Source organism: Centruroides sculpturatus, unplaced genomic scaffold (assembly GCF_000671375.1).
Source record: "Centruroides sculpturatus isolate CEXI.00-Female unplaced genomic scaffold, Cexi_2.0 scaffold1696, whole genome shotgun sequence".
Taxonomy (NCBI): Eukaryota; Metazoa; Arthropoda; class Arachnida; order Scorpiones; family Buthidae; genus Centruroides; species Centruroides sculpturatus.
In genome coordinates this window covers 20030-47691 of record NW_019385819.1, presented here as the reverse complement: position 1 = coordinate 47691, position 27662 = coordinate 20030, and the positions used below count along the sequence as shown (strand labels likewise).

Genomic DNA, 27662 nt, shown 5'->3' with positions numbered 1-27662 from the left:
TGGGATTGAAGCAGTCATTAGTGATTCTCCAAACTTTAATGTGATTGTCGTCTGTTAACAAACAGAACTAAGATTTGTCTGTAAAAGTGTCAAAATGACCCAGAAAGCAGAAAATTTGGCAAAACAGCCATCTTGCTTCCCTCAACTCAGTGTTGTGGCTGAATTAATTTTTGTATAAACCTTTGTTAATCTTGAGTGTAAATGTAATTTAGAACATAAGTTTAAGTATGTTTGTTTTTTTTTGACAAGTAATAAATAAATTTTAAATAAATAATCTAATATCATTTAAAAAACATTAGTGGTCTTTTTGCTTATTATAAATAAATCTAAGAGTATGAAATTAATTTCATTGTTTTCTTAATTTTAGTACATAGAATGGGTAATACCAGCTCAGGTAAACGTGAAAGGGGCTATTCACTTGATCCAGATGGGGCTCCATCTTCACCTGGGAGAGATGAGAAAGCATTTGAATTTGGAGCAAATACAAACAAGAAAAAATTCTTATATCAGTCATCTCTTGATGATAGTGATGATTTTGGTTCATTTAAAGTAAGTTAAATTTATTAATTTTTATGATCATTTAAAAGATATTAAAATATTACTGANATAAACAGATTTTACTTTAATTTTAAGTTATTTTTATATTAATTTGCATCATAATATATGTTAAATAACACAAATGTATGCATGCAGAAATGTAAAGTTCATTTTTTGTGATAAAGACCCTGGCTCTTCTGAAATTCTTGTTTTTGCGATAAAGTCGTGTAGTTTCATTTTTCACTTTCTTTTTCTTTCCTAAAGTAAATGTTGGTATCAGGAGATCGCATCCAAAACGCCTCGTTTTGCTTTTGCACTCCTTTCAAAATCTGGATCATTTGCTACAATTTGATCAACGATTTTGGTTATCATTACCAAACTTTTACTAAGGAAATCTGTAGAGAAATTCTTTGGGTAGAACTGGAAAATAGTGATTCTGAAAACTCTTTGTTTTCAGATTAATATTTTCCAGTTCCACATGAATTTCTTGTTCTGCCAGTTCTTAAAAGTTGTCCTTGGTAAGGCTCTCACCAGAAACCTGCAGTAACTCCTAAATATATACTGCTCATCTACATCTAGTCCTGCTGAATCGATTAGGTTGACAATTTGGTCAATAGGCTCTTCTCATTGAGAATTCTTGAATATCTTCAGCCATAAATTTTTTCACACTCCGTTCATGCATTTATCAGTTAATTCTTGCCATGCCAAGCCAATATTGCCTATGGCATCGATGATGATATATTTTTTCCAAAATTGCACCAAACAAACATAGATTTAAATAAAGTACACCTTTTTGCTACCTTTTTCTGATTGGTTCATGTTTGTAAATAATTGTATTATGTACAAATTAATAAAATGCCACAATAATTTAAATTGGTGTAAATTTTGAGCTTTTTTTTAGGCTTTGAGCAGACTGCATTATATCGAGTCAGCATTAAGTGAGGCAGCGTTAAGCAAGGTCTTACTGTATTTAAAATAATAATATATTAAAAACAAATAATTTAGTAGTAACTAGTTAAATGTAGTTAAATTAGTATTTCTAAATATTGCCATAAAACAGTAAATTGTTAGTGCTGAAAGCAAACACAGTTGATGAAATACTAAAAATGCTATTAATAAACAAATCATAATTTTAGGCTTTATAAAGCATAGGATATTCAAAAAATAAAAAAAATAATAACCAATCAGAAGAATTGCATTTTAGATGAAGTATGTTGAACTCTTTCCTTCAGTAGTTTGCTGATTGTTCTGACTGTTAAGTTATTTTACCATTTTTATTCTGTTCTGTAATGGCATTTTTTCTATTATCTTAGGAATTGTCATGTTCATATACTAATTAACTATTTATAACTAAATTCATTAACAAATTCATAAATTTAATTAGTATCTGAACAAAATTATGTGTCAAAGTCTCTGTAAATACTGGTTATTGTTTTAATGTTCAGTTTTATACAACAAAACAATTTTTGAATGGATTAATCATCTGGGTAGTGTTTGAATAATTTTTTTCTGTATTCTTTAACATTTTGTACTAAGTCAAATGTGATGAAATTAAAAAAATAAGAGAAAAATTAAACATTTAAAAATTATTATTACTGAAGTATTATGTAATTTTGTGTTTACAAATAACTATTCTTTCATGAACATTTTTAGGATTTACAGAGTTTCATTTTTCAAATTTTAAGAATCTTGTCTTTGCATATTACTTCTTATAAATATAAATATGGATACATAACAATTTAATGGAAAAAAACTGCATTTTGAGTTTTATTTTGAAGATATTAAAATTTTATTCTGAACTTTCAGAATGAAAGTATTTATGGAGTATGTTAATAATTAAATGTTTTCATTTGAGCTTTTGTATTGAAACTAATTTTGAATAATAAAAGTAAAAGTACTCATTGTTTTTATAGAAATAAGAAATAAAGATTTGTTATGGTTTCTGAATTTAACATTTTTTCCTAATAGTATTAAAATACTCATAAAGAATACAACATATTGCATAAGATATAATGTAGATCTTTACGTGAAATTGCTTTCAAATCCAAAAATAGCTTTTTTATCATATAGCTTATCTTGAAAATTCATCAAAAATGATTAAATTTTGGGAAAAATTTATAAAAATTGTAAAATTGAAATATATTTTGAACTTACTGTCCAGTTCTTATCAATATATATTTTATTCAAATGGCCCATACAATGCAACTTATAAAATAATAATTTTATAAATTAGAAGTCCAGAAAGGTTTGCTATTATTTTGAAGAAATTTATGAGCAAGAGAAATACAAATCTTCATCGTCATTGTTATTTGTCTTGACAAAAACAATATAAATGATTCAAAAATATTAATACAGTAAGACCTTGCTTAACATGGGGGATACGACATGGTTCCTAGGCGACAAAGTGCTAAACGAAACAGCATTAAACGAGGTCATTTTAAAATAGAGTAAATAGGGAAAGGGGAACATGTGACCAAAAATAAACAGATTTTACTTTAATTTTAAGTTATTTTTATATTAATTTGCATCATAATATATGTTAAATAACACAAATGTATGCATGCAGAAATGTAAAGTTCATTTTTTGTGATAAAGACCCTGGCTCTTCTGAAATTCTTGTTTTTGCGATAAAGTCGTGTAGTTTCATTTTTCACTTTCTTTTTCTTTCCTAAAGTAAATGTTGGTATCAGGAGATCGCATCCAAAACGCCTCGTTTTGCTTTTGCACTCCTTTCAAAATCTGGATCATTTGCTACAATTTGATCAACGATTTTGGTTATCATTACCAAACTTTTACTAAGGAAATCTGTAGAGAAATTCTTTGGGTAGAACTGGAAAATAGTGATTCTGAAAACTCTTTGTTTTCAGATTAATATTTTCCAGTTCCACATGAATTTCTTGTTCTGCCAGTTCTTAAAAGTTGTCCTTGGTAAGGCTCTCACCAGAAACCTGCAGTAACTCCTAAATATATACTGCTCATCTACATCTAGTCCTGCTGAATCGATTAGGTTGACAATTTGGTCAATAGGCTCTTCTCATTGAGAATTCTTGAATATCTTCAGCCATAAATTTTTTCACACTCCGTTCATGCATTTATCAGTTAATTCTTGCCATGCCAAGCCAATATTGCCTATGGCATCGATGATGATATATTTTTTCCAAAATTGCACCAAACAAACATAGATTTAAATAAAGTACACCTTTTTGCTACCTTTTTCTGATTGGTTCATGTTTGTAAATAATTGTATTATGTACGAATTAATAAAATGCCACAATAATTTAAATTGGTGTAAATTTTGAGCTTTTTTTTAGGCTTTGAGCAGACTGCATTATATCGAGTCAGCATTAAGTGAGGCAGCGTTAAGCAAGGTCTTACTGTATTTAAAATAATAATATATTAAAAACAAATAATTTAGTAGTAACTAGTTAAATGTAGTTAAATTAGTATTTCTAAATATTGCCATAAAACAGTAAATTGTTAGTGCTGAAAGCAAACACAGTTGATGAAATACTAAAAATGCTATTAATAAACAAATCATAATTTTAGGCTTTATAAAGCATAGGATATTCAAAAAATAAAAAAAATAATAACCAATCAGAAGAATTGCATTTTAGATGAAGTATGTTGAACTCTTTCCTTCAGTAGTTTGCTGATTGTTCTGACTGTTAAGTTATTTTACCATTTTTATTCTGTTCTGTAATGGCATTTTTTCTATTATCTTAGGAATTGTCATGTTCATATACTAATTAACTATTTATAACTAAATTCATTAACAAATTCATAAATTTAATTAGTATCTGAACAAAATTATGTGTCAAAGTCTCTGTAAATACTGGTTATTGTTTTAATGTTCAGTTTTATACAACAAAACAATTTTTGAATGGATTAATCATCTGGGTAGTGTTTGAATAATTTTTTTCTGTATTCTTTAACATTTTGTACTAAGTCAAATGTGATGAAATTAAAAAAATAAGAGAAAAATTAAACATTTAAAAATTATTATTACTGAAGTATTATGTAATTTTGTGTTTACAAATAACTATTCTTTCATGAACATTTTTAGGATTTACAGAGTTTCATTTTTCAAATTTTAAGAATCTTGTCTTTGCATATTACTTCTTATAAATATAAATATGGATACATAACAATTTAATGGAAAAAAACTGCATTTTGAGTTTTATTTTGAAGATATTAAAATTTTATTCTGAACTTTCAGAATGAAAGTATTTATGGAGTATGTTAATAATTAAATGTTTTCATTTGAGCTTTTGTATTGAAACTAATTTTGAATAATAAAAGTAAAAGTACTCATTGTTTTTATAGAAATAAGAAATAAAGATTTGTTATGGTTTCTGAATTTAACATTTTTTCCTAATAGTATTAAAATACTCATAAAGAATACAACATATTGCATAAGATATAATGTAGATCTTTACGTGAAATTGCTTTCAAATCCAAAAATAGCTTTTTTATCATATAGCTTATCTTGAAAATTCATCAAAAATGATTAAATTTTGGGAAAAATTTATAAAAATTGTAAAATTGAAATATATTTTGAACTTACTGTCCAGTTCTTATCAATATATATTTTATTCAAATGGCCCATACAATGCAACTTATAAAATAATAATTTTATAAATTAGAAGTCCAGAAAGGTTTGCTATTATTTTGAAGAAATTTATGAGCAAGAGAAATACAAATCTTCATCGACACACAGACACTTACCAATAGGGTATCATGGCCTTATTTTTAGAAAAATTTTTTTAAATATCTTAAAATAAGAAAAAAAAAGCACGGACACATGTGTTAGATTAAATTAATATTTTTAGTTTAGTATTGTAAAAGAAAGTGATTAAATCATTCAAAGAGAAAATCTTTTGTTTAGAATTCCTTTGATGGCTTTATAATTAACATATTTATCCCTTATTTTGATTAGAATGTGAATTCCAAATCTGTACTAAATATTTACAGGTTCATCAAAAATATTTTTTTGACATTACTTAAATATACTATCAATAAAAATAATGAGTACTTTTGCTTTTATTATTCACAACGTTTTCAAATTAGGTTTAGTATAAAAGTTCAAATCTCAAATATTTAATCATTAACATACTCTGTAAATAACAAATATTTTATTTTTCTGCTTATTGGAGTCACAAAAACCAGAGTTTTACTTGAAGTACTAAGCATTTTTGGACCTATAAGTATGTGTTCCTGTCCTCTGAGACTGAACAGAGTAGTTAAACTATGTTTTTCATGATTCCAATAAGCAGAAAAACAGAATGCAAAACATTTAAATTTAAAGTACAAATAGTATGTACAGTACATCTGCAAGATTAAAAAAATTGCTAGAGTGATAGAAACACTTTATAAATGATTCTTCATCTACATTCTAATTTTATATGCTGTTATTGTGTTATTTTTAAAAAATGTTTTCATTATTAATAGTCTCAAATGTTTATTTTTCATAAGACCATTTTTTACTCTGAAATAATAAAAGAGAAGCATTTGTGTGTTTATAGTATTTTCAGTTTTAATACACAACCACTCCTTACTTAATGACTTAGTTTTGTTCCTATGACTAGTTCCATTTGTTAAGCAAATTGGTCATTAAATGATGAGCTTAATTGCTTTTATTTATTCTAGATAAAGAGAAGGTTTTAAAGAAACTCCAACTTGATAACTTTGTATTAATTTGCATCTCCTACATATTACAGAATGTAAAAATACACTAAGCAAAAATTGTAAAAATGATGTAAATTAAATTCTGGTAACACAGCATCAGATAAACTGGCATGTCCAACTTGTCTTTGGGGGCACTGAGTATTTGTCTGTATTTATATATATTTAGGTATCCAGTTAATTAAAATTGTGGTCTTTACACCAAAACCAAAACTAAAAGTAAAAATAATAATAAATTAATTAATTATAATTAAAATGAAAATCAAATCAATTTGAAACATAATATTTAAGAAAGTGTGGATACTTGTTGTCTGTCTTGGGTGATTTGGTTATATTTCATCCAGGCAGTCAGATTTGTGTGTGTATTTATAGCCCTTCTTTGTAAAGTGTTAGTTTTGGTTTCAGTTGGAGGTGATGGAGCATTTTGCTTTTAATAATAATAATAAATATAAATACTTAATATATACAATAGATATATAATATAAAATAGATATAGATAAAAATGTACTGTACAAAGCACACAGTGAGATTAGTGTGTTCTTGTTTTAAACCAACCAAGGGTAGGAATATATAACATCTACTGCACACCGGATTGTATAAATAGTCTGGAAAAATTGAAATGGCATGTAAACAATCATAAAAGGCAAATTTGTACAGTTTTACATGCAAAGATATGTAAAATTGTGTCCATGAAATTGAAAAAAACTCAGAAAAAATTTCATTGTTCAATAAGTCAACATATTTGATAACCCAGCACCATATTGGTCCTGACAATGCCTGGTTAAGAAAGGGGGATTCCTCATGCTGGAGAGCTGGTTGTAAGTCTGAGTGGTTATTAAACAACTAAGTCATTAAATGGCCATATATAGCAGCTTCAATGGCTTTAAACCACTCATTGAAGCCATGTCCTACTTGCAAAATGTTTCCAAAAAAAAAAAACTATATTCTTTTAATAAAATAGAGGAAAAAGGGAAAAAGGAATGTAACAAATCAATAAAGGAAATTGAAACAGAAATAATAGAATTGCCTTCTATTTTCACATAAACCAAAAGAGAATGGAAGTAAGTGATCAGTAATGTGCAAAGTATTGTGCATCAAATTAATTTAGTGTTATTTCCTCTTCTTTTTTCAACTTTATAAAATAAGAATTTGTGCAGATGATGATTCTTTACTCTGTTTTGTTTATTTCATTGAAAAGTTTTTTAGTATAGGCACTTGTAACCATAACTTTACTTTCACAGATTGTAATTTCTTGTTTGTTCTGTTTTTCTGTTGTTTCAAAAAACTTTCTGAATATGTATTATTCAGTAGTTTTTCAGAAGATTTTACATTTTTTTATGAAACAAACCATTTTTTGTTGTTTTGTATGTAAATACAATCTTATACAATATTTCAAAGAGCATTTTTATACATAAAAAATTGTTAAAGGTGTAACAAATTGTTTGATATGTTCTCCTCTTAGTTCTTTTGATGAATGTTGGGAACTTGCATTATATTGTAATTGCATTTTAGAAAAGCACAGGGTGCTTAGATTGAGATGATACATTAGAAATCACTGCCAAAATTCTGTGCATAAACACATTTAACACATTTCTGAGGAAGAGCAACTGTAATTTTTCCCTAGAATTAATTGAGATGCACGGAGTAATTAGTTATGATGCTGCAGTTTTAATTGTCAAAATGATGTTGGATCAAGTGAAAGTGCAAACCATGTGTTGATATGCTAAGATAAATTCAGTTGTGCAAGTGCAGTGAAATGTTCATCATGTTTGGAAAGGATCCTCCATCATGAAATAATAGGTCAACCTTTCACACTATTTCCAGCAAAACAGTTTAATAAAATTTAAGGAAACAAATGTTTTAGGCTACATTAAGTGGCCTGCTGCAGATTCTAACAGTCTGAAAGCAAACATCTGTGTATTCTATTGAGACTTTTCATTTCAGACTGTTAAAATCTGCAGCAAGCCACTTAATGTAGCCTAAAACATTTGTTTCCTTAAATTTTATTAAACTGTTTTGCTGGAAATAGTGTGGAAGACAGACTTATTGTAGTAGATTCCAGCTTACCATGTAGAGAATTCTACCAAAGCATGGATGAACAGTTGATGGAACGTGTATTGAAAGGTCATAGATATAGGAAAATTTGCTTTCAGATGAGAATGTGGAGGTGAGCAGGGAAGATTTTCAACAAAGCTCATGGAAGACCATTTATCAGGCAACTAGGAATTCACCACTTAGATACTGCAGAACACATGGCAAGAAATTGAATATCATTTAGATATTCTCCATACAACAGGAAGAACACATGTGGAATTTTTGTAATTTTGTGTAAAAAGAAGGAAAAGTTAAACTGTACTGATTTTTTTTTTTTTCAATAAAACATGGTTGTCTTTAAATTGCAAACCTTACTTTCATTCAAGTTCTTATCTAAGTTTGTATATATCCTTTCAAAATGTGTCAATCTCAGTCTGGACACCCTGGACACAGAATTATAAACAATGATTTTTATAATTAGATGAGTGATAATATTATATGGACGAATAATAAGAGATCTAATTGAAGAAGAATATCAAACAAAACAAAAAGAAGAGCAGAGTGGATTCAGAACAGGAAGATCATGTATGGACAATATTTTCTATATAAAACAGATTATGGAAAAAAGATTAGCGACAGGACAGGAAACTTATTTGTTTTTTATAGACTTAAAGAAAGCATATGATAATGTCCCAACATCAAAATTATGGGAGACATTAAAAGAGATAAAAATTAATAACACTCTTATTAAACAGTTAAAGAATTATATAGAGAATCCATAACAAAAATAAAAGTTGGAAAAAAATATCAGAAGGATTTATGGTATCAAAAGGACTAAGACAGGGATGTTGTAACTCACTAACTTTATTTAAAATCTATGTAGAAGGAGTATTGAAAATATGGAAAAGGAAATGTAATATGGGAATAGATATAAATGGTAAACCAATGTTTACATTGCAGTTTGTGGATGATCAAGTGATAATGGCAGAGGATAAGGATGATCTAGAATACATGACAAGAAAAATAAAAGAGAAAAATTTTAAAGGAGGTTTATATATAAACATGAGTAAAACAAAATATTTATGTATAGGAGGAGCTAAAACAGACATGGAACTGGAAGGAGGAGAAAAGATTGAGGGATGTGAACATTACAATTATCTTGGAATACAAATTCATCAAGATGGAAGAGATACATTAGAAATTAATACAAGATTAGCACAAGGTAAAGAGCAGTTAAAAGATTAAATGGAATATGGTGGAGTGAAGAAATAACTAGATCAAGAAAATAAAGAATATATAATGCTATTGTTAAAAGCATTCTGTTATATGGGGTGGAGGCATGGAGAATGACTGGGAAAGATAAGAGAAAAGTAACAACGATTGAAATGGATGCATTGAGAAGATCGTGCAGAATCTCAAAAAGGGAAAGAATAACTAATGAGAGAATCAAAGACCTAATGGGATTGAAGGAGACAATTTTGGGAGAAATAAAGAGGAAACAACTTGATGATGTTGTCGAAACCGTGTTGTATTTGCTTATTGTGTACAGGCACAATGAAGTGACGTTTTTTTCAACACTGAGCTAGTTGAATCTTTTATTTAGTTAGTACCTAGTTAGTAAGTTTTATTTAGTTAGGCCTAACTAAATAAAAGATTCAACTAGCCCAGTGTTGAAAAAAACGTCACTTCATTGTGCCTGTACACAAGGAAACAACTTATTTGGTTTGGACATGTGAAAAGAATGAGTGACGAGAGACTCCCAAAAATGTCAATGGAACACAATCCACAAAAAAGGAAAAAAGAGAGGAAGATCCAGACAAACTTGGTATGATGGAGTAAAGTTAGCATATAGTGAAAAAGGGATTAAAGAGGAATGGTGTATGGTTAGAGAGAGATGGAAAGGGTTCCTGGAGATCGGAAGGCAACGTCAGACGCCATAAGCTGAATATAGATAGATAGATGAGTGATTATTAGTAAGTTATTTACAAATTAAAAATATTTGTAAAATTTTATTAACCTAGTATGATGTCACTAATATGTTTAAGGGACAGTTTTGTAGTTGACAAGATATGTACTGTACATTTGGTTGATCTGGCCATAGTGGAGACATAAGCAAATTCATTTCAGCTCTTTAAATACACTTAGACTCATAGCCCTATCTGGCAATGCTCTGCTGGTCTGTATAGCTGAAAGTGACATATTGCTCCATTAGATTCAAAGAATCAATAGTCTTAATAGTTTTATAAAGTGATAAACAGACTCCTTAAAAATTATTAGCATTATGTGTTAGGGATAACATAAGGTGTCATTTATAAATAAAGAACAACTAAAGTATGTGTTTTCTTCTATTTGTATGTAAGTGTTGATCCTTGCTTTATCCATTGAATAGGCCATTGTGGATAGGGTTACAGCAACATGTTTGACAGATGTATTATTAAATCTCATCATCCGATCCAAACTTAATAGCAGCATTAAAATCAAACAAAAATGATAGAACGAACTACCAATGATGATCCAAATTACATTCCATTTATATTATGTTCTATACCAAAAATGTTATAGTCGGAACAACTAGAGTTGGCCCTTGAATGGGTTTGTTTTTGTGTCTTTAAAGGGTGAAATAATTATTTATTGAATACACATAGTCCCTTGAGCTTCATTCTGTCTTGAAAATGGATTGAGTGATCAATTTAGTTAATTATATCAACATTATTATCTTCTATTAAATATTTATATTTATTAAAAATTCTTGATTACAAATTAGGAAAAAAAAAAGACACATTGTCTTATCAATATCTCCTATAGCAGACTAAGACAAAACAACCCAATGGTAAAATCTGGTTGCACCCAACTATAACTACAGAATATGTATTTTGATGAGTAATAATTAGTGTTGTAACGAATAGTATATTCGGCCAGGAGCGTGGCCAAATAGCCGAATATTCGGCCAAACTATTCGGCTTGATTAACGCACGTATGAAAATTGGCGCGCAAACCGCATTATGGCAAGGACCCTGCTCTCTATTGGCCCGCTGTCACTACGCTTCGCCAATTGCGTTAATTCTTGGCAGTTGTAGCCGACAGACAAGAGTGTCATGGAAGTATGTGATAAATGATGATATCAAATGACCTACACTTGTAAATAACGGAAAAAGAACAGAGAAAGACCATGAAGTGAAAATGTGAAAATAAATATGAAATTGAGTTGATAACATAATCGAACGAGTCGAGGCAGCTTATTGCCGCAAAATTCGCGGCCGTCAATGCCAAACAATTGTTGTTATAGACTTCGGAAAGCTAAATGCTTGTAATGAAAGTCACTTAGCATGCACGGGCGAAAGCCTGGGACCACTCGGGCTACCAAGCTGTCTCAAATCTGTGAAATCATAACTGTGACTTATATCGACGTCCTATCTGTTTCTTTTCTCCGTTATCATCAGGCTGAGTCAGGTAATTGTAAAATGGGAACTCTACGACGGAAAAGTGACGAATCGAAAGTATCGTGAGCACATATAATGATGTATGCATAGGCATACGTCGACTAGAGCGATAGAGGAAAGAGAAAGGGAAGAGCAAAGACGAGTGCTTAAAAAGAAGGATAGTCAGAGTCAGACCCTCAGATGTATGACGATTCTCGAACGAATAGGTGTGTGCGTGTGCTGATCCTTGTAATTATAAATTGTGAATACATGTGACTAATATTATTTTCTTTTTTATTTTGTGCATGTTACAAGTTATATAAACAAACAACACTAACTCAATAACATTAAATCTAAATACCAAAATGATTAATTTACTGTGTTTTTGTTATTTATTACTCCTGTTTTTAGGTATTCGGTATTCGGCCGAATAGTGATTAAATATTCGGTATTCGGCCGAATAGTGATTAAATATTCGGTATTCGGCCGAATAGTGAAAAATAGGCCGAATACTGAATAGTAACCAAATATTCGTTACATCACTAGTAATAATTCATAATGGAAGGATATTTATAATGAAATAACAGGTTTGAATTGTTTTGTAATTAGAATGTTTATTAATTATTTACAGTTTTTGTTTGTTGGTTAATAATAATAATAGTTCTGTATTTTTTACATTTGATTTCAATGTCATTATTAAGTTTAGATATGAGATATAACAGTCTTGAAAAGTGTTTTATCAAATAATAAATTGACCTCTTAAAAATTATTAGCATTATTGCTTCATTTACAAAGTCCAGTACTGTCAAATAGCAAATGTTCATCATTTCTTACAAACTGTGCAAACTTGCTTGTTTTAATATGATAAAATTTAATTAGGTCTTGCAATATAAACATGTAAATAAATCAAATAAATTAGTTTTTTTGTAAGCAGAAGTTATGAATCTTTATTTCCATTTTAATCTTCAAAGATGAATAGTTTAAGGAAGAGATTTGAAGTATAACTAGACTTGGTTCATTTTCTATCTGAACACAAACTAAGAATTCAGTAAAAGCACTTGTTTCAAAGGACCATCCATAACAATCACTTGCTGCTACCATGGAAGTGATATTGCCATTGGCATAAAAGAAGAATTTTAAAAAATTAGATATCACACCTTGGACATTGTCACATTGATCACCTATGTCTCAAAAACTAAATTATGGATGGAAGATTTTTATTAAAGTTTTAATTTTCTTGTTTTATATTATGTAAAATGACAAAGTTTAATCAAAATTGACCAATCAAATTTTGAGAGCAAACTCAATTCTATAAGTCACATAGAAGAAGCTTCACTAACACTCCACCTCAAATATTATTACAGAGCAAATAACAACATACAGTTTTTTAGTTTATTAAATTAGCCAAAGATTTAAAGCCAGTACATTAATGTGCTATAACTATGGTAGTTATGAAATAATCAAATTACATAATTTGACCTAAAGCTGGTGTAGTGATCTTATATGGGCACTACTAAAATTGGTTGTTTACACATCTTAATACTTACACTTTTTTTGTTCTATCATAATCTGTTTCTCTGCTTAATTATCCTTCTAATCAATTTTATTAAGTTTTGTGGAGTAACAAGAAGTTAGAAAATCAATATAAAGTAGTGAAGTAAATAATGTTTGGCAGCTTCATTTTCACATTCTTCTGTATATACAATTATCTTTTGTTTTAATGCTGTATCATAATGTCATTTCAAAAGCATTTAAAAATTAAAAAGGAATTTACATTCAATGTTATTTACCAGCAAGCTTACATAAATGATTTGATCATTTATGTGACCTTGCTGGTAAACAACATTGAAAAGTATAGCCAGAAACATTATTAATGGTGCATAATGCAGTCTGCTTGCTCAATTACTGATTTTTGTTTGAAATTGTGAAGATAATATGCCATTGATTGCAAGATGTGTCTTTATTACAGAAGTCTGAAAGAAAAGTGCATCTTAGAATCAAGGAAATGCTATAATTGTAAAAAGTAGATTATTTTTTTTATACGCATACTGATGTGCAATAAATATCAAGTGTTAATCAAGTGTGATTTCTCCTACTGCCTCAATAATATGTGATAAGTTCTACTGAAAATATACTGTAGTGTATTGTTAAGTAATTCTATTTTATGATGATTATTTTTTTAAATTTAATCTGATTATTATGACTACTCTTGAAATGATATGAGTTAGTTTAAGAGAATTGAGATCAGAATGCAGACATTTTTACTTGATCCATTATTTTAACCATTTATTTGATGTTCAGAAAAACTATAATGAATTATAGATTTACATGTTTATTATAGTCAGAATATATTTCTCTCATCTTCTTACTAAATACAGTAGAACCCTGATTATCTGAAATAATGTGGCCCAACAGTACCTCAGAAAATATGGACGGCCATAACCATTTTGAATTAAAAATTACGAATATAAAAGATTTATATGGTAGCACTTTCAAGCCTCTGTTTATACCTTAGTGAATTTGATCATATATAAGAACAATTTTAACATCATTTATTATACTGCTGCTGCTTATGATTATTTTAAGAATAAAAATATATATTATTATAGTAGTTTTAATATGAATGATTTGTCTCACATTGAAATTAAATGATTTAAGCTAACAGAAACAAATTATTTTGTAATACATATTATCATTTAAACTTTATTTTATGAATTACAATATAAGGAAAGCAGTGTACTCACAGGTTTGCCTTGGATAATGCAGAATCTTGGTTAATTGGGGTTAATGATTTGATGGAAGATACTTTAATTGTAAAATTATAAATATATGAGCCTGTAATTGTGCAGTTCTGTGAAAAAAATCAAATAAATCATCAAAGTTTTCTGAAAATAATAATAATTATTATTTACTGATTTCTGTTGACGTAAATTAACAATTACCTTATTTATCATACAGTATATAAATTTTTATTACAGTTTTATTACATATGCTTCATTAACATTATAATTGAAATCATCATTGTTTATCTAACCACTGCTATACTGTTTTATTAACTTGATTTATTATTTTCCTGTTTGAAAACAAAGTATGAATATGTATTTTGATGAGTAATAATTCATAATGAAAGGATATTTATAATGAAATAACAGCATTTTTTAATGAATTATGAGGTGATGCAAAGTAAGTATACGCTTTATTCGTTATCAATTATCACTATCGTTATCGTAAACAGTATTTACATTAGATCATTCATAAATAAAATATTGTTAATTCCTTAGATAATAAAAAATATTAATATATACAAAAATAAAACGTGTGTTAGTAATGTGTATATTTATTCTCATATCACTTCATAATTTCTGTATAGTATATTAGAATAAAGTAACATACTTTTTATCTATCTTCTCAGCAATATTAGCTATTTATATTAATAAACAAACACACCTGAAAGAAAATAACTCGGCAAATACAAATTAGGTGTGTTTGTTTATTAATATAAGTAACATACTTTGTTGAAGTACATGGTAGTGCAAAAGTAAGTAAAGTCAAACTTGGTTATACTGAACATGGATATAATGAGTTCATGATTATAACAAAGAAAATGCCACTACAGTTTTAATTTATGTGTATTTCCATACATTTTCTCATAGTTTTAACAAGGGTACAACATAGATATACAGTGTTTTCATAACTACTAAGCAAAGTTTCGATAGCTATGCAAACACATGAACATTCTTAATTGTTCAAGTAGTAAGAAATGCGATACCAAATTCTTGGAAGAGAGAAAACTGAAAGGGTTACTTAAATTTTATGACCCACATAAATGACAGATCTATTTATCACTTAACTTTGTTTTTGAATACCATTGCCCTCTGTCTTGACTAACTTCTGGCCCTGTTCTGCCAATTTATCTAATCATTGCTATGATTGTAAAATTACCATATACTTTAATTAGAAATTAGCCCATATATGAGAAAGATGTCTATGAAGAAAAGAAAATGTCTCTTGATTTACAAAAAAAAAATAGAAATTATTTGCAAGTTAGAATGTGATGCTAAAAATGTTGAAGTGTGTATGTAGAAAGCTTTCTTTGTCATCTTCAACAGTATTGACAATATCAAAAAATAAAGCAATCATCAATTTTAAGATTTGTAGATAAAAAAACTAACTGAAATCAGGCATATCATTAATTAGTATTATCTTTAATTACAAAGAAGTAAATTGTTTAATATTAATTATATTGTGGTTTATATAACTATTGATAAAAATACAGTATAATGTAATTACATATTTTTTAAAATCAACTTACTTAAAATTAAAAATTAGAAGATAGATCTCACTAATTATCAGTGGTGTAGCTACAAATTTTGCTGCTAATGGGGTCCTCTACCTGTTTGCATCTGAAGCAGCCGCCCATTCCTCCCCTAGTTAAGTCACTGCTCTTCATGGGTATAACAAGTAACAGTTATAATGAGGAAATTTTGCTGGTCCTCTAATGCTTATTATAACTGATTTCGACTGATTCTTTATTTATTTATTGTTAAAAAGCAATTATTATTGATAGTATGGAACAGTCTGTGCACGTGGACTGTGTTGGAGGTTTGGAGGTTAACACCCATTTGGCAAATCATACAAAAAAAATTACTACATTAATGAAACAGTTTATCTATATATATAAAATTGCTTGTCCTGACTGACTCACTGACTGATTCATCATTGCCCAGAGCAAACCGCCAAACCTAAAGAGGTGAAATTTGGTACACAGTTCGGGTACGTCATGAAAACGCACACTAAGGAGGGATTTTTCAAAATTCCCTCGTGAGGGGGAGAGGGAGAGCATTAAGGCTTAACCAGAAAAACGGCTTCTACTGTACTGTTTTAGATGTGATTTTTTGTTTTTATCTGCGTTTTAGTAGGGTATAACATGGGAATGCATACTAAGAAGGAATTTTTTGAAATTTCCCTTCGGGAGGGAGACTGAGAGTATTAAGTCTTAACCGGAAGAACTGCTTATAATGTACTATTTTAGATGCGATTTTTTGTTTTTAACTGTGTTTTAGTAGGGTATGCCATGGCAATGCACAGTTAGAAGGGATTTTTCGAAATTCCCCAGCGGGGTGCGAGGGAGAGCATTAAGGCTTAACCGGAAGAACGGCTTCTACTGTACTATTTTACATACGATTTTTTGTTAAGTTTAGTCTTCATTGAGTACTTAGGCGTATTAAATTGATAACATTTCAGACATTGTTATAAATGTTTTTATATATTTCGATTTTTAACCAAATGTTCGAACCGTTTTAAATTCGAATTTGTTATTGCGTATTGGTTCGATTATAGAACGATTGTAAACGTTCCAGAAAATTGATCAAATTGAAAATAGTTTGTTTGATTTTGAGCAATTCTCATCATTCTCAGCGGTAGGTGTTATATAACAATTACTATGGTTGTTGAAATACTGAACATAAATAGGGTTTGCTTGCAAAACCTCCGCGGGCGAAGTCGCGGGTAACTGCTAGTTGTACATATACAACTTATATTTATTTTGTATCTGTTCAATTTATTTTTAGTTTGTTATATTGTGTTACTCTATATTATAAAAAGTAATAAACTATGTTGTGATCAACCTAACAATGTAAACATTAAAGTAAGTCCACAGTCATATGAGTGAATGAAATGAATAATAATCAAAGCAAATTGTCTGTTTTATACTACGTGACACAAACTGAGTTAGAACGTGACTGGTCAGATTTTAGACATACATTATGAATAATCGATTGGTCGAATGAACAGAAGTTCATTGAAAGTTGAGATATTTTCAACTCCTAATGAACTGGTGAATGGTTGTGGAAAGGGAATGAACTGGAAGTTTGCATCTACTCCATAGCAGCTCATATGCCAATATGAATCTAGCTTTAGATGCTATAAAACAAAAATTAATATATAAAAATGGAAAAAATGTAAATAAAATGTGTATCACACCCAACAATGTGTACTCTTTCATCATCTCACATTTAGATTAAAGTAACATACTTGTATGGAGTATGATAGTGGTGCAAAAATAAGTACTCTCTTCATTTATCTTTTGTTATAAATCAATTATTACTCATAGGTACAGACAGGAGAACATTACATAATTCACAAATAAAGTAATGTTGATCTCTTAGGTAATAAAAAAAATTAAAAATAATACATAAAAATAAAAATGTATATATATTAATAACGTGTGTCTACTTTTACACCACCTTATTTATTTTCAATAAGATAAAGTAATCAAGAAAATTCCTTATCTTTTATCTGATATGAATAAATATTTGATTTAAAGCACTTATTCAAATATATGATTTTGAAATGCTATCTTAGATATATTCATTTTTTTGTTTTCCTTCAGAGTTTCATTTAAAGTAAATTATACAAGTATTGTGTGGGTACATAAAAACAAGGAAAATTTAACACATGACAACAATACATTTGACAACCTGACAATTTATTGCAAACACCATTCAAAGTTATAGCCATCAAATGAAAGAATATCCATGAATTATTAATTATAAATCAATTATTATGTTACAAATGACAAGTGCTATGTGACAGAATAATTCCATAATATATTTTTAGATTATTTTATAATACATTCAAGGTTCTTAGAATTAAATTGATTGTTGCAACACAAAGAAATATATATTCAATTTATATAATCATGATATTGTGAACATTTTATGATGCTTTGAAAGATTGTGTGATTAAATGTTCTTGGTTATTAGTACATTGTTGTAATTTTGGCTGTTAAAAATGATTATATATGCATTATAATTCTTGAAAATTTATTTATTGAGAGTAGAAAGAAGGAACATAAAGATTAAGAAGAAATATATTGTTATATATTTTTAATTTTCATCAAGGTAATAATTTTATTTTTAGTTTCTGTTTGAGTTGTTTTTGTCAGTTAAGTATGATAGTAGTGCAAAGTATATACATATAAAATAGTAATGGATTTAGTATATTCTATGTATATAATAAAAATTTCAAAGGATGTTCATGCTGTCTCTATTATATGCAAATAAAACCACAGAAAAGGTCTGGAATAAAGCAAATCAAAGAATGGGCAATTGCCTCTTATGGGATTTACTTTATTCCTTCATTTTTTCTTCTTTATTTTTTTTCAAATAACAATTTTTAAAAGTAATGTTATTTATGTAAGAATAAATTTATTTTGATAGTTGGTACACTAGACTACATTTTATGTGCAATGAAATCTTCTCTTCAATTCGTTAAGTTTTATGCAGGTATATACTGTTTGGAAAACTGCTTGCTTTATAGGATAACTTCTCGTTTTTTTTTTGCATGTAGTTATTATTTACTTTTAAAGATATTAAAAATAGAAACAAACTTGTTTAGGAAATTATGATTTTAGTGAAATAATAGCATGGTTATTTAACATGTTTTGCTCTTGAGACAAAATCCTGTAAATGTTCTTAGTTATATAGTAAGTTTGAAAGCTTTGGAGATAAAATGAAGACAAAATATGGCAATATTTAGATTCTTTTCTATTTGAAACAAAAATAACTACTAAATAATTGAAAGGAGTCAATTTTTTAATGTGATAAAACTCTTTACAGGATCATTTCATCTCATCGTCAGTTCCAAATGTTTAACTGTTTTACAATTGAATAGAACAGTTGCTTTCAATTTTATTGTGAAACATCCCATGCTCAGGCAGCTATTCTATTCAGTTGTAAAACAGTTAAACATTTGGATCTGATGATGGGATAGAATGATCCTGAAAAGCATTGAATTGCATTAAAAGATTTGATGCCTTTAAATGATTTCATAGTTATATTTGAGAAAGAGTCATTTTGTAATTAAAGATGTAAAAGTATTCATCTTAATTACTTAGTTTAAAATAAAAGTTTTTTCCTTGTATACTTGTACACTTCTTAAACAATTTTTATTTTAGTGTTGTTATTACAATCACATTTTTAATATTACTGCAATTAACTGTTTAAATTATTTAATTATATCATTACAGAGCATTGACTTGTTTTTTTAAATTATTATTTTGTAATGTGATTATAGCACTTAACATTTATATGTCATGTATGTAGATTTATGTAATATAGAGCAAAAGTAGAAAATGCAGTATCAAAAGTTGATGATAAATTTCAGATATTTATTATCTCTTATATGGATACAGTTTTCCTGTTCAAAAATAGTACATAATAAATGTTTTTATAATTTTTATGCAGTTTTCTTTCCGCTCTATAATATTTAATTTAGTCACAGCATATATACTTGCATATCATGTATGTAAATATGATACATAATACTGTTACACATGTTGCAGAGAGTTACACAGTTCCTACAGATTCACAACAGCATTTGTTAGAAATAAAAAAAAATGTTAAGTTTTTTTCAATTTACAAATAAACTTATAAACAGCTTAATTAAAATGAAAATAGTATTCTGCAAATGACATTTTTCTTCATTGTTTTATTGGGTGATCTTGTTAATTTTGGGAGACTTATTTCGCCAAAATGGTATTGTCTGAAATAACACAAAATCACCAAGAAACCAGTAAAAGTTTTTATACTACAAACATTTTGTTTTGTTTACAATAAATATCAGTTCAGTATATTCTGTCAGATATTCAAGAATATATGATGATGATCATTGTAGATGAAAGAAAACATTTTTAGCATTAAATATTTTTGTTTTTTTTACTGGTTTCTTGAAGTTTTTGTGTTATTTGTTGCATATTCGACTAGTTTTGAGTCATGGTTAATACTTTAAGATGCTATTGCCTTTTTTTGAGAATAAATATTTATTTATTTAAAAATAAATATATTTAAAAAGAGAAGAAATTTATTTATTTATTCTCTTTTCTTGCATGTAGTGAGAGTTAATTAAAAGAATCACTTACATAGCACTGAAAACTGAATGTAAGTATCAAAAATAACAAAAATATTTCCAAAAGTGCAGAGTTTCCAAAAAATTAGTCTCCACATTATTTTTAGATTTTTGGTGATATTTTTGTTAATTTTAACAGTTAATTAATTTAATTGATGAAATTTTGGGTTTTTACATAAAACTGTCCCATCTACATGCTCAAAAGTAAAATGTTTGAGAAGCATTTGAAAACCTCACAAGTGTGTAGAATACCAGAATTACAAATCTTAAAAATTCATATAGGTAGGAAAATTGAACATAATCAGTAAATAAAATATATTGGGTTGATCAAAAAGTTTGTAAAAGTAACTTTATTAAATTATGTATGCATCTTTGTTTCTGTTATTTTTGCTCTTCTGTTGGGTTGATCCATTATCCCACATGCAAAGAATTTTGGGAAATTTTCATTAGAAAATGCCTCTTAAGTAGTTTTTCACATTGACTACGTTACTGAATTTCCTCCCCAGCAAACTATTCTGAAGAGATCAAAGAGAGAAATGATAATCTGAAGGTGTAGGATTGGGAGAAAATGGGTGTAGCATAAAATATTTCATCCAAATTCCAATAATTTTTCACAAGCTGTCAAAGATGTGTGTATCTAGCATTGTCAAACTGGAAAGCCACACCTTTTCTTCCTAATATTGGCCATTTTTATTCAATGACTGCGTTCAGATTATCAAATTGTACTTCTCTGAATAAATGGTCAAATTTTGAGATGTCAGTTCATAAAAAATAATCTCTTGCTAGTCCTATCAAATGCTTAGCATAGCCATTTTTTGAAGTGAACTGGCTTTGACTGCATTGCTGAGGGATCAGTTGACTTTCCCCACAATCAGCACAGTAATGTAAACAATCCATTTTTCATTACTAGTTTCAAAAAAGAATCCATCTGATTATGTTTCAGCAGCAAATCACAGATATTCTATCAGATTTCTCTCACTCTATGTAGAGATCAAACATCACAGCATGATATGTATCCTAAGTTGTGTAAATGGCCAACAACTAATACTTTGAGCAGTAAATAATACTTTTGCAATTTTCCTGGTGCTGTAATGTGGATTCATTTAATGTAATTGCATTGTCATCAATAACTGAGGTCTTTCAGATCATGGTGCATCTTCTAAAGAAAAATTCTCTGCACAGAACCTCTTAAACCATTTTTGACACACATGAACAATTGACACCAGCTTCTCTATAAACAACACAGATCTTTTTTTCTTGCAGTTGTAGCATTTTTATTTTTATAGAAGTAGAAAAGCATGCAAGTTAGTATCTTCTATTTTTAAGCCAAAAAATTTGAAAATAACAATAACAGAAGTTAATAATTTTTATTTGTAACATATGTTACAAATATTACAATGTGAAGTAAGTGAATATAACCAAAATAACATGCAAACCATATAAATCTATGGGACACTCAACATATTAAATGGAATTCTTCATTTCTTTGATTTATTATTTCCTTTTTAAAAGGATCATTTCAAAAATAAAGTAGCTAGTTAGCCAGATTGCTACTTAAGTGTTTACCTATTATTATGGGAATTCAGGATTATATTTGATGAAGTATTTATACATACTGTACATAAATATACTTAGACCAGCATGTGCAACCATCTTACAAATACATAAGCTGACAGTAATCATGTTGCTAAGTTGAAGGAAATTATTCTGACTGAACTTTTAGAAATTCTTGCAGTGGCAGAAGTCAAGAATTTGTTATAAATGAGCTCAGGATTATAACTAGACTTATCAAGTAATCTGTAATGCTGAATACAATCTGATCTTATTTCTGATCCATAATTTATCTTGGATAATATACTTGAAGATGAGGGTATTATTGTACATCTTGTAAAGGTGGACCTGATTTACAATGAAGGGGAAATTGCAACTAGTCAAAGAGCTTTAATGTGCTGGTTCATTAATTTATCTACTTAGCTTCACTTTTAATAAATCAATTAATCAATCAATCACAGTTTACCATTGTTAATGATTGTTACCATGAATAACAAATTTGAATGGGTAATGGGTTTCCATGTAACAAAGAGTAGAAGTGAAGTTATAGCAAGTTTATTTTATAATTAAATATTTATTATTTATGAAATTGTTATTAAAATAAATGCAAGAAAGAATTTTTATTTACTTAGAATTATAATTAACTGTGAACAAAATATTTAATTAAAATTACTTTCAAAGTAGTTTTAAATTATGTTTTATTACAGTTTATTCATACTATTTAAATTTAAATTATCTCATTTGAAGCTTATGAAGGATATAAGTTTAAAAGAAACTATTAAAATTATCCTGTTTCTATATGTTGTACGTTTGAAGTATTCAAAATATATTAGATAATTTGAACTTTACTTCTAGACTCTGAACTAGATTTATCTTTATAAATATAGACAAAAGAATATTTATAGAATAGAAAAAAATTTATATATGATCATAAACCATATCTCTGAGTATTAAAGTAAAATTTCTATGGTAAGTTTCTCAAATGTCATATATTTTTCTTTTGTTGTGATCAACTTAAAGTTTATTAGCCAGAGCATAACTAAATAAGTTAATGGTAGAAGAACTGCTTAATAAACTAGGTATACATATATAAATGAATGAGCTAACACCGGAATCCAGCAAATAACAGACAATTTAAAGACTATTTTGTTAAATTACCTATTATTTGTTGTATTTTGGTGTTAGCTGGTTTATTTAAATAGTAGAAGCTGAAATATATTAAAAAAACTTCAAAAACGACATCTTATTAATAGAAAAATCAAAAAATTATTATAATTAAATGCAAATAAACCTTTGAATGTCCAACAAATATGATTAGCTACTTTTAGTAGCCATCTTCCAATTATATATTATATTGTACAATTGTAGAACAGTGTTTCTCAATGAGGGGGAGGCAATAATGCTCCCTGAGGAATGAAAATACATTTCTTGGGGGACAAAAATTAGTTTTAAATGTGAAAAAGAACCAGAAATATACACTAGCCAGCATGCAATTAATGTTATAAGAAAAAATAAGTTAATCGGATTTATTTATTGTTTGTTATATTGGGGATGGCAGCTATTGTCTTAGCAATAGTGCCTGCAATAAATAAATAATGTTAAATATAATGAATATTTTGTTAGTGGAAAATTAGAAATAATATTGAGTAAATAAAAGCTTTTTAAAGGGATTTTATTTACTTTATTTCTAAGGAAAGGTCTCGAATTGTAGTTTCCTATAATAAAAAAAAAAACAAGATTTTGGCTAATAAAAGTTGCTGAAAATATATATTTATCTAAGAAAATGCTTAATTGTGAAATCTTTGAATATTTTTGCAGTTCAAAGTTTCAAGTCTTGCTGGCTCATCTTAAAATGTATAAATTATTAAAAAATAAAAATATGAATTACTGAAATTTAATAATTTTTTGAATAATTTATGCCTCAAAGATGCCCAAAAAGACTTGAAAACAGTAGTATTATGAAAGTTTAATCATACAAATTTAAATTTTAATCAAAGATATCTGAAAATTTATTTATATAAAAATAAGGTATTATCACTGAACTATTAGATTGTAATTAAGTAAATTAGAATAATTTGAAGCTATAAAATTTAATATTTTGTAATTAAATGTTTAAAGGCTATGTATTATTTGGAATGAAATCATCTGCTTGTAGTGTTTAGTTTATTTTTATTTTTTTCATTTTAAAAAAGTATTCAAATGTTTCAAAGGTGTTTTATTTTGTTTATTCTGTTATAAAGGTTGATGATCAAATGTTCCAAGAAACAGAATGTTTAAGAATTTTTTTTTTTAGAAAGTAATGAACCCTGAGGATGAAGTGAAGGAGTCTGTCCAGTGTATGTTGGACCATGGCTCTCATCACATGACTAAATCCATGATGGAAATTTGTGTAACTTTAAAATGCTTAACTTTTTTCAGTAGCTGTCCATGTGTTTTTTATTCTTCATTTTCCAAATACTTTTGATAGATCTTTTGTTGTTATTCTTTGTGATTGTACAACATATAAAAATATAAATAAAAAAATATAAGAATGATCACTTTGTTTTAAGTTATGGTAGCTGATGAGCTGTTGATAAAAGTGAAAGTATCAGGAACCAAGATGACAAGTTTCCAAATGAGAAAGGCTTAAATATTGTAGATATGAGCATCAATAAGACACTCTGCTAATATTACTAAACTGTATGAAGACAAAAGAGTCTGTTTGATGCATTCTTACATTTAGTTGAACAATGCAAATGTTCCAACCATGCAATGCAAATCAAGCCAGCAATCAATTAAATTTAATGTTACAATTAAAAATTTCAATTGTTAGAAGAATTAATACATTTCAGTACTTTAATGTTAAGTATTTTGAAAAATTTATTTTTTTAAAGCAACATGAAAATATATAGTGTGTTTTTATTTTTAGGATAAAGTGGAAGGTGATATGCGGCCTCGTGCGTCTACTGTAACACCGGGTGCCTCCATTGATGAGACTGCACTACCCACCGTGTTTAAGTGGGAAGGAGGAGGCAAGGATGTCTTTATCAGTGGTACTTTCACCGATTGGAAACCTATACCTATGGTTCGCAGGTAAGATACATTTGTGTGTAATAAATAAACATATGTATTTTTGTTTGTTTTTGTTAAATCTTTACTTCCATAAATCATCAGGATTGTTTATAACAGCAAAAATAGTTTAAAATTATAATTATAATTAATTGTTGATTACTGACTTTAATATAATAATAATTATTTGACAGTCAGTTGGCCAAGTAGTTAAGGTCTAATGCAGGCTATTGCTCTAGGGACCTGCATTACAGGCCTGGCTAAACCCATAATGAGCTTTGTAAAAAGGCCTTCTTAGTTCCCACAGGGCAGAGTGAAAAAAATAATTATTATTATAGTTATTTTTTTGTCTGTCTGTAGTATATTTGTTTAGAATATCTAGTTAATGATATTTATTAGTGTATAAAGATATCTATGAATCTATTTGATTATGAAGTAGAGGCCTTTTCTGCTGTTATAAAAAGATCTGTTTTAATCTAAACTTTCATTGTTAATAAATATCATTACCTTTCTTTTCACTTTGCTAAGTGTCTAGTCTTGAGTTTTGTGAATTACAGTATGAATATGATGAGAGTATTATGTAGCACAAACACATTCAATGAATACTCTCATTGAAGGAATTTGTATCATGTTTACTCAGCATGTTTATTTTTGCTCATATAAGTTGATATTTGGTACTAATCTTGAGTTATAACTTAACTAAAGATTCAACTGTCAAAACTGATTATGTTCTAACTTGTAACCCATGCATGTCATGGGTTTGGCTGAGTTCACAGTGATGTGATTGGGTGAAGAGAGATAAGTTATAGCTTATCTAATCAAGCCATTAATGAAAATTTAATCAGATTTCAACTTGAATCCATCAAACAATGTGGCAAAAATGGCCAAGCTAGTAAAGATTAACTTTATCAACTTATCTCTTAACACCCAGCTAACCTATTATGTACCTGACCATATGATAGACATGAGAGTTGATGGATTGTTATGGATTATAAGCTGTAACTTAACCAGGTTATTAAACTCTTTAGGAAAAATTGATGAACTGCAGCATTAAATTAAACAACAGTTATTAATGTATTGAGAGAGATGGTCAGATGACTGACAATAAGAGTTTATTATCTTTACTATTTTGACCATTAGATTAATCTAATTTTATTAATAATTGAACAATTTGACAAGTTTTTTATGGAATGAAACCTATTTTGTAGAAGGTATGGTTGCTGTATGTTCAAATTCTGTGTGTAGCATCCTTGTAATTCAAAAAATGATTCTTGGTAGACGACCAAACAGCAATTGGTTAGGAAAACATTATGGTTTATTTAAAACAATTTTTTATTCAAATGCATTTCGGGTTGGTTTATGTTCCCAACCGCTCTTCAGTGCTGTAAAAAATACAAATCAAAGTAAGGTTCGCGACGTTGGTAAATATGACATAAAAAAGGGAGGGAGGTAAAAAACAATGACACAAAAAATTTACATGTCATATAATGGTACATCTTAAAATTGTGTTACTATATTTTTATAGGTGTATGACCAGTCACTATAATATGAAAAATGTATAAATCATTGCTGTTTAACACATCATTTATATAAAAAATAAATACAGATTATTCATTTTAGAGTATCTATGAACACTTACATTTCAGTTAATATGAATTATTCCTGACAAAAGGTAAAACAGAGTAAAACTGACAACTGGTGTTATCTGGTGTTCACAGAGTAACAGTATACTGACAAGTAATGTTATCCAATTCATTCCTAACATTCTGTACAACAGGGTGTGCTTTTAAACAATGTTTAATATGAGGAAGTGCCCTCTATTAATTTATACCATTGGAGATCTATTGACATGCCTTCTGAAATAATAATTAAGTTATTTTTGGGTATTTTTTGATTTCTGTGTGTTCTTTAAATTTCCTTTTGTATGGGTCTTTTTCTAAATGAAAAACTTTTATATTGTTTTTATTAATCTGACAATTATTGCCACTTGTGTGGTTGTACCAGGGGAAGTGTTATGTTTTAAGTGGATAGCACCTAATATTCTTTAAGAAACAAGAATTAAAGAATATGACCTAATAGGTCATATTCTTTAATTCTTGTTTCTTATAACCAGCCCATTTCGCCGATGTAAGTTATTGGATTATGACAGTTGCATTCAAGTTTGTAAACTGTTCCTACAGTTTTAAGAATGTTTAGTTTATTGTTATAATGGATACTATGTGATATTTTGTTGGTCAAAGATGGTGCCAAACTGATATTGCCTTTTTTAGGATCTTATTACAGCCCTTGAAAATGTTTTTTATATATGGGAAGGTTTTGTATTTTTTGTTTAATTTGTATTTCGTATTAAATCTGTTTTCCCAGTATTGTTTTTGCCATGTGTTTAATTTTGATTTAGGATAGTCTTTAAGTAAAAATTTAGTTTCTAAGTCCTTTATTTTAATTTTTTGCCATTTATTATCTGATATTCTTGTATATATGTTT

The 27662-nt window shown here is 28.1% G+C and overlaps 1 protein-coding gene across 3 annotated transcripts in view; it reads left to right on the top strand.

The window, feature by feature from the left end:
- The window catches only part of LOC111642321 (5'-AMP-activated protein kinase subunit beta-1-like), a 52181-nt gene that overhangs the window by 18092 nt on the left and 6427 nt on the right, over positions 1 to 27662 (top strand). For all 3 annotated transcript variants that reach the window (XM_023388653.1, XM_023388654.1, XM_023388655.1), the window contains exons 3-4: positions 368 to 549; positions 25039 to 25202. In XM_023388653.1, coding sequence (XP_023244421.1) covers positions 376 to 549; positions 25039 to 25202 — 338 coding nt within the window. In that variant the 5' untranslated portion in view covers positions 368 to 375. The remainder of the gene's footprint in view (positions 1 to 367; positions 550 to 25038; positions 25203 to 27662) is intronic.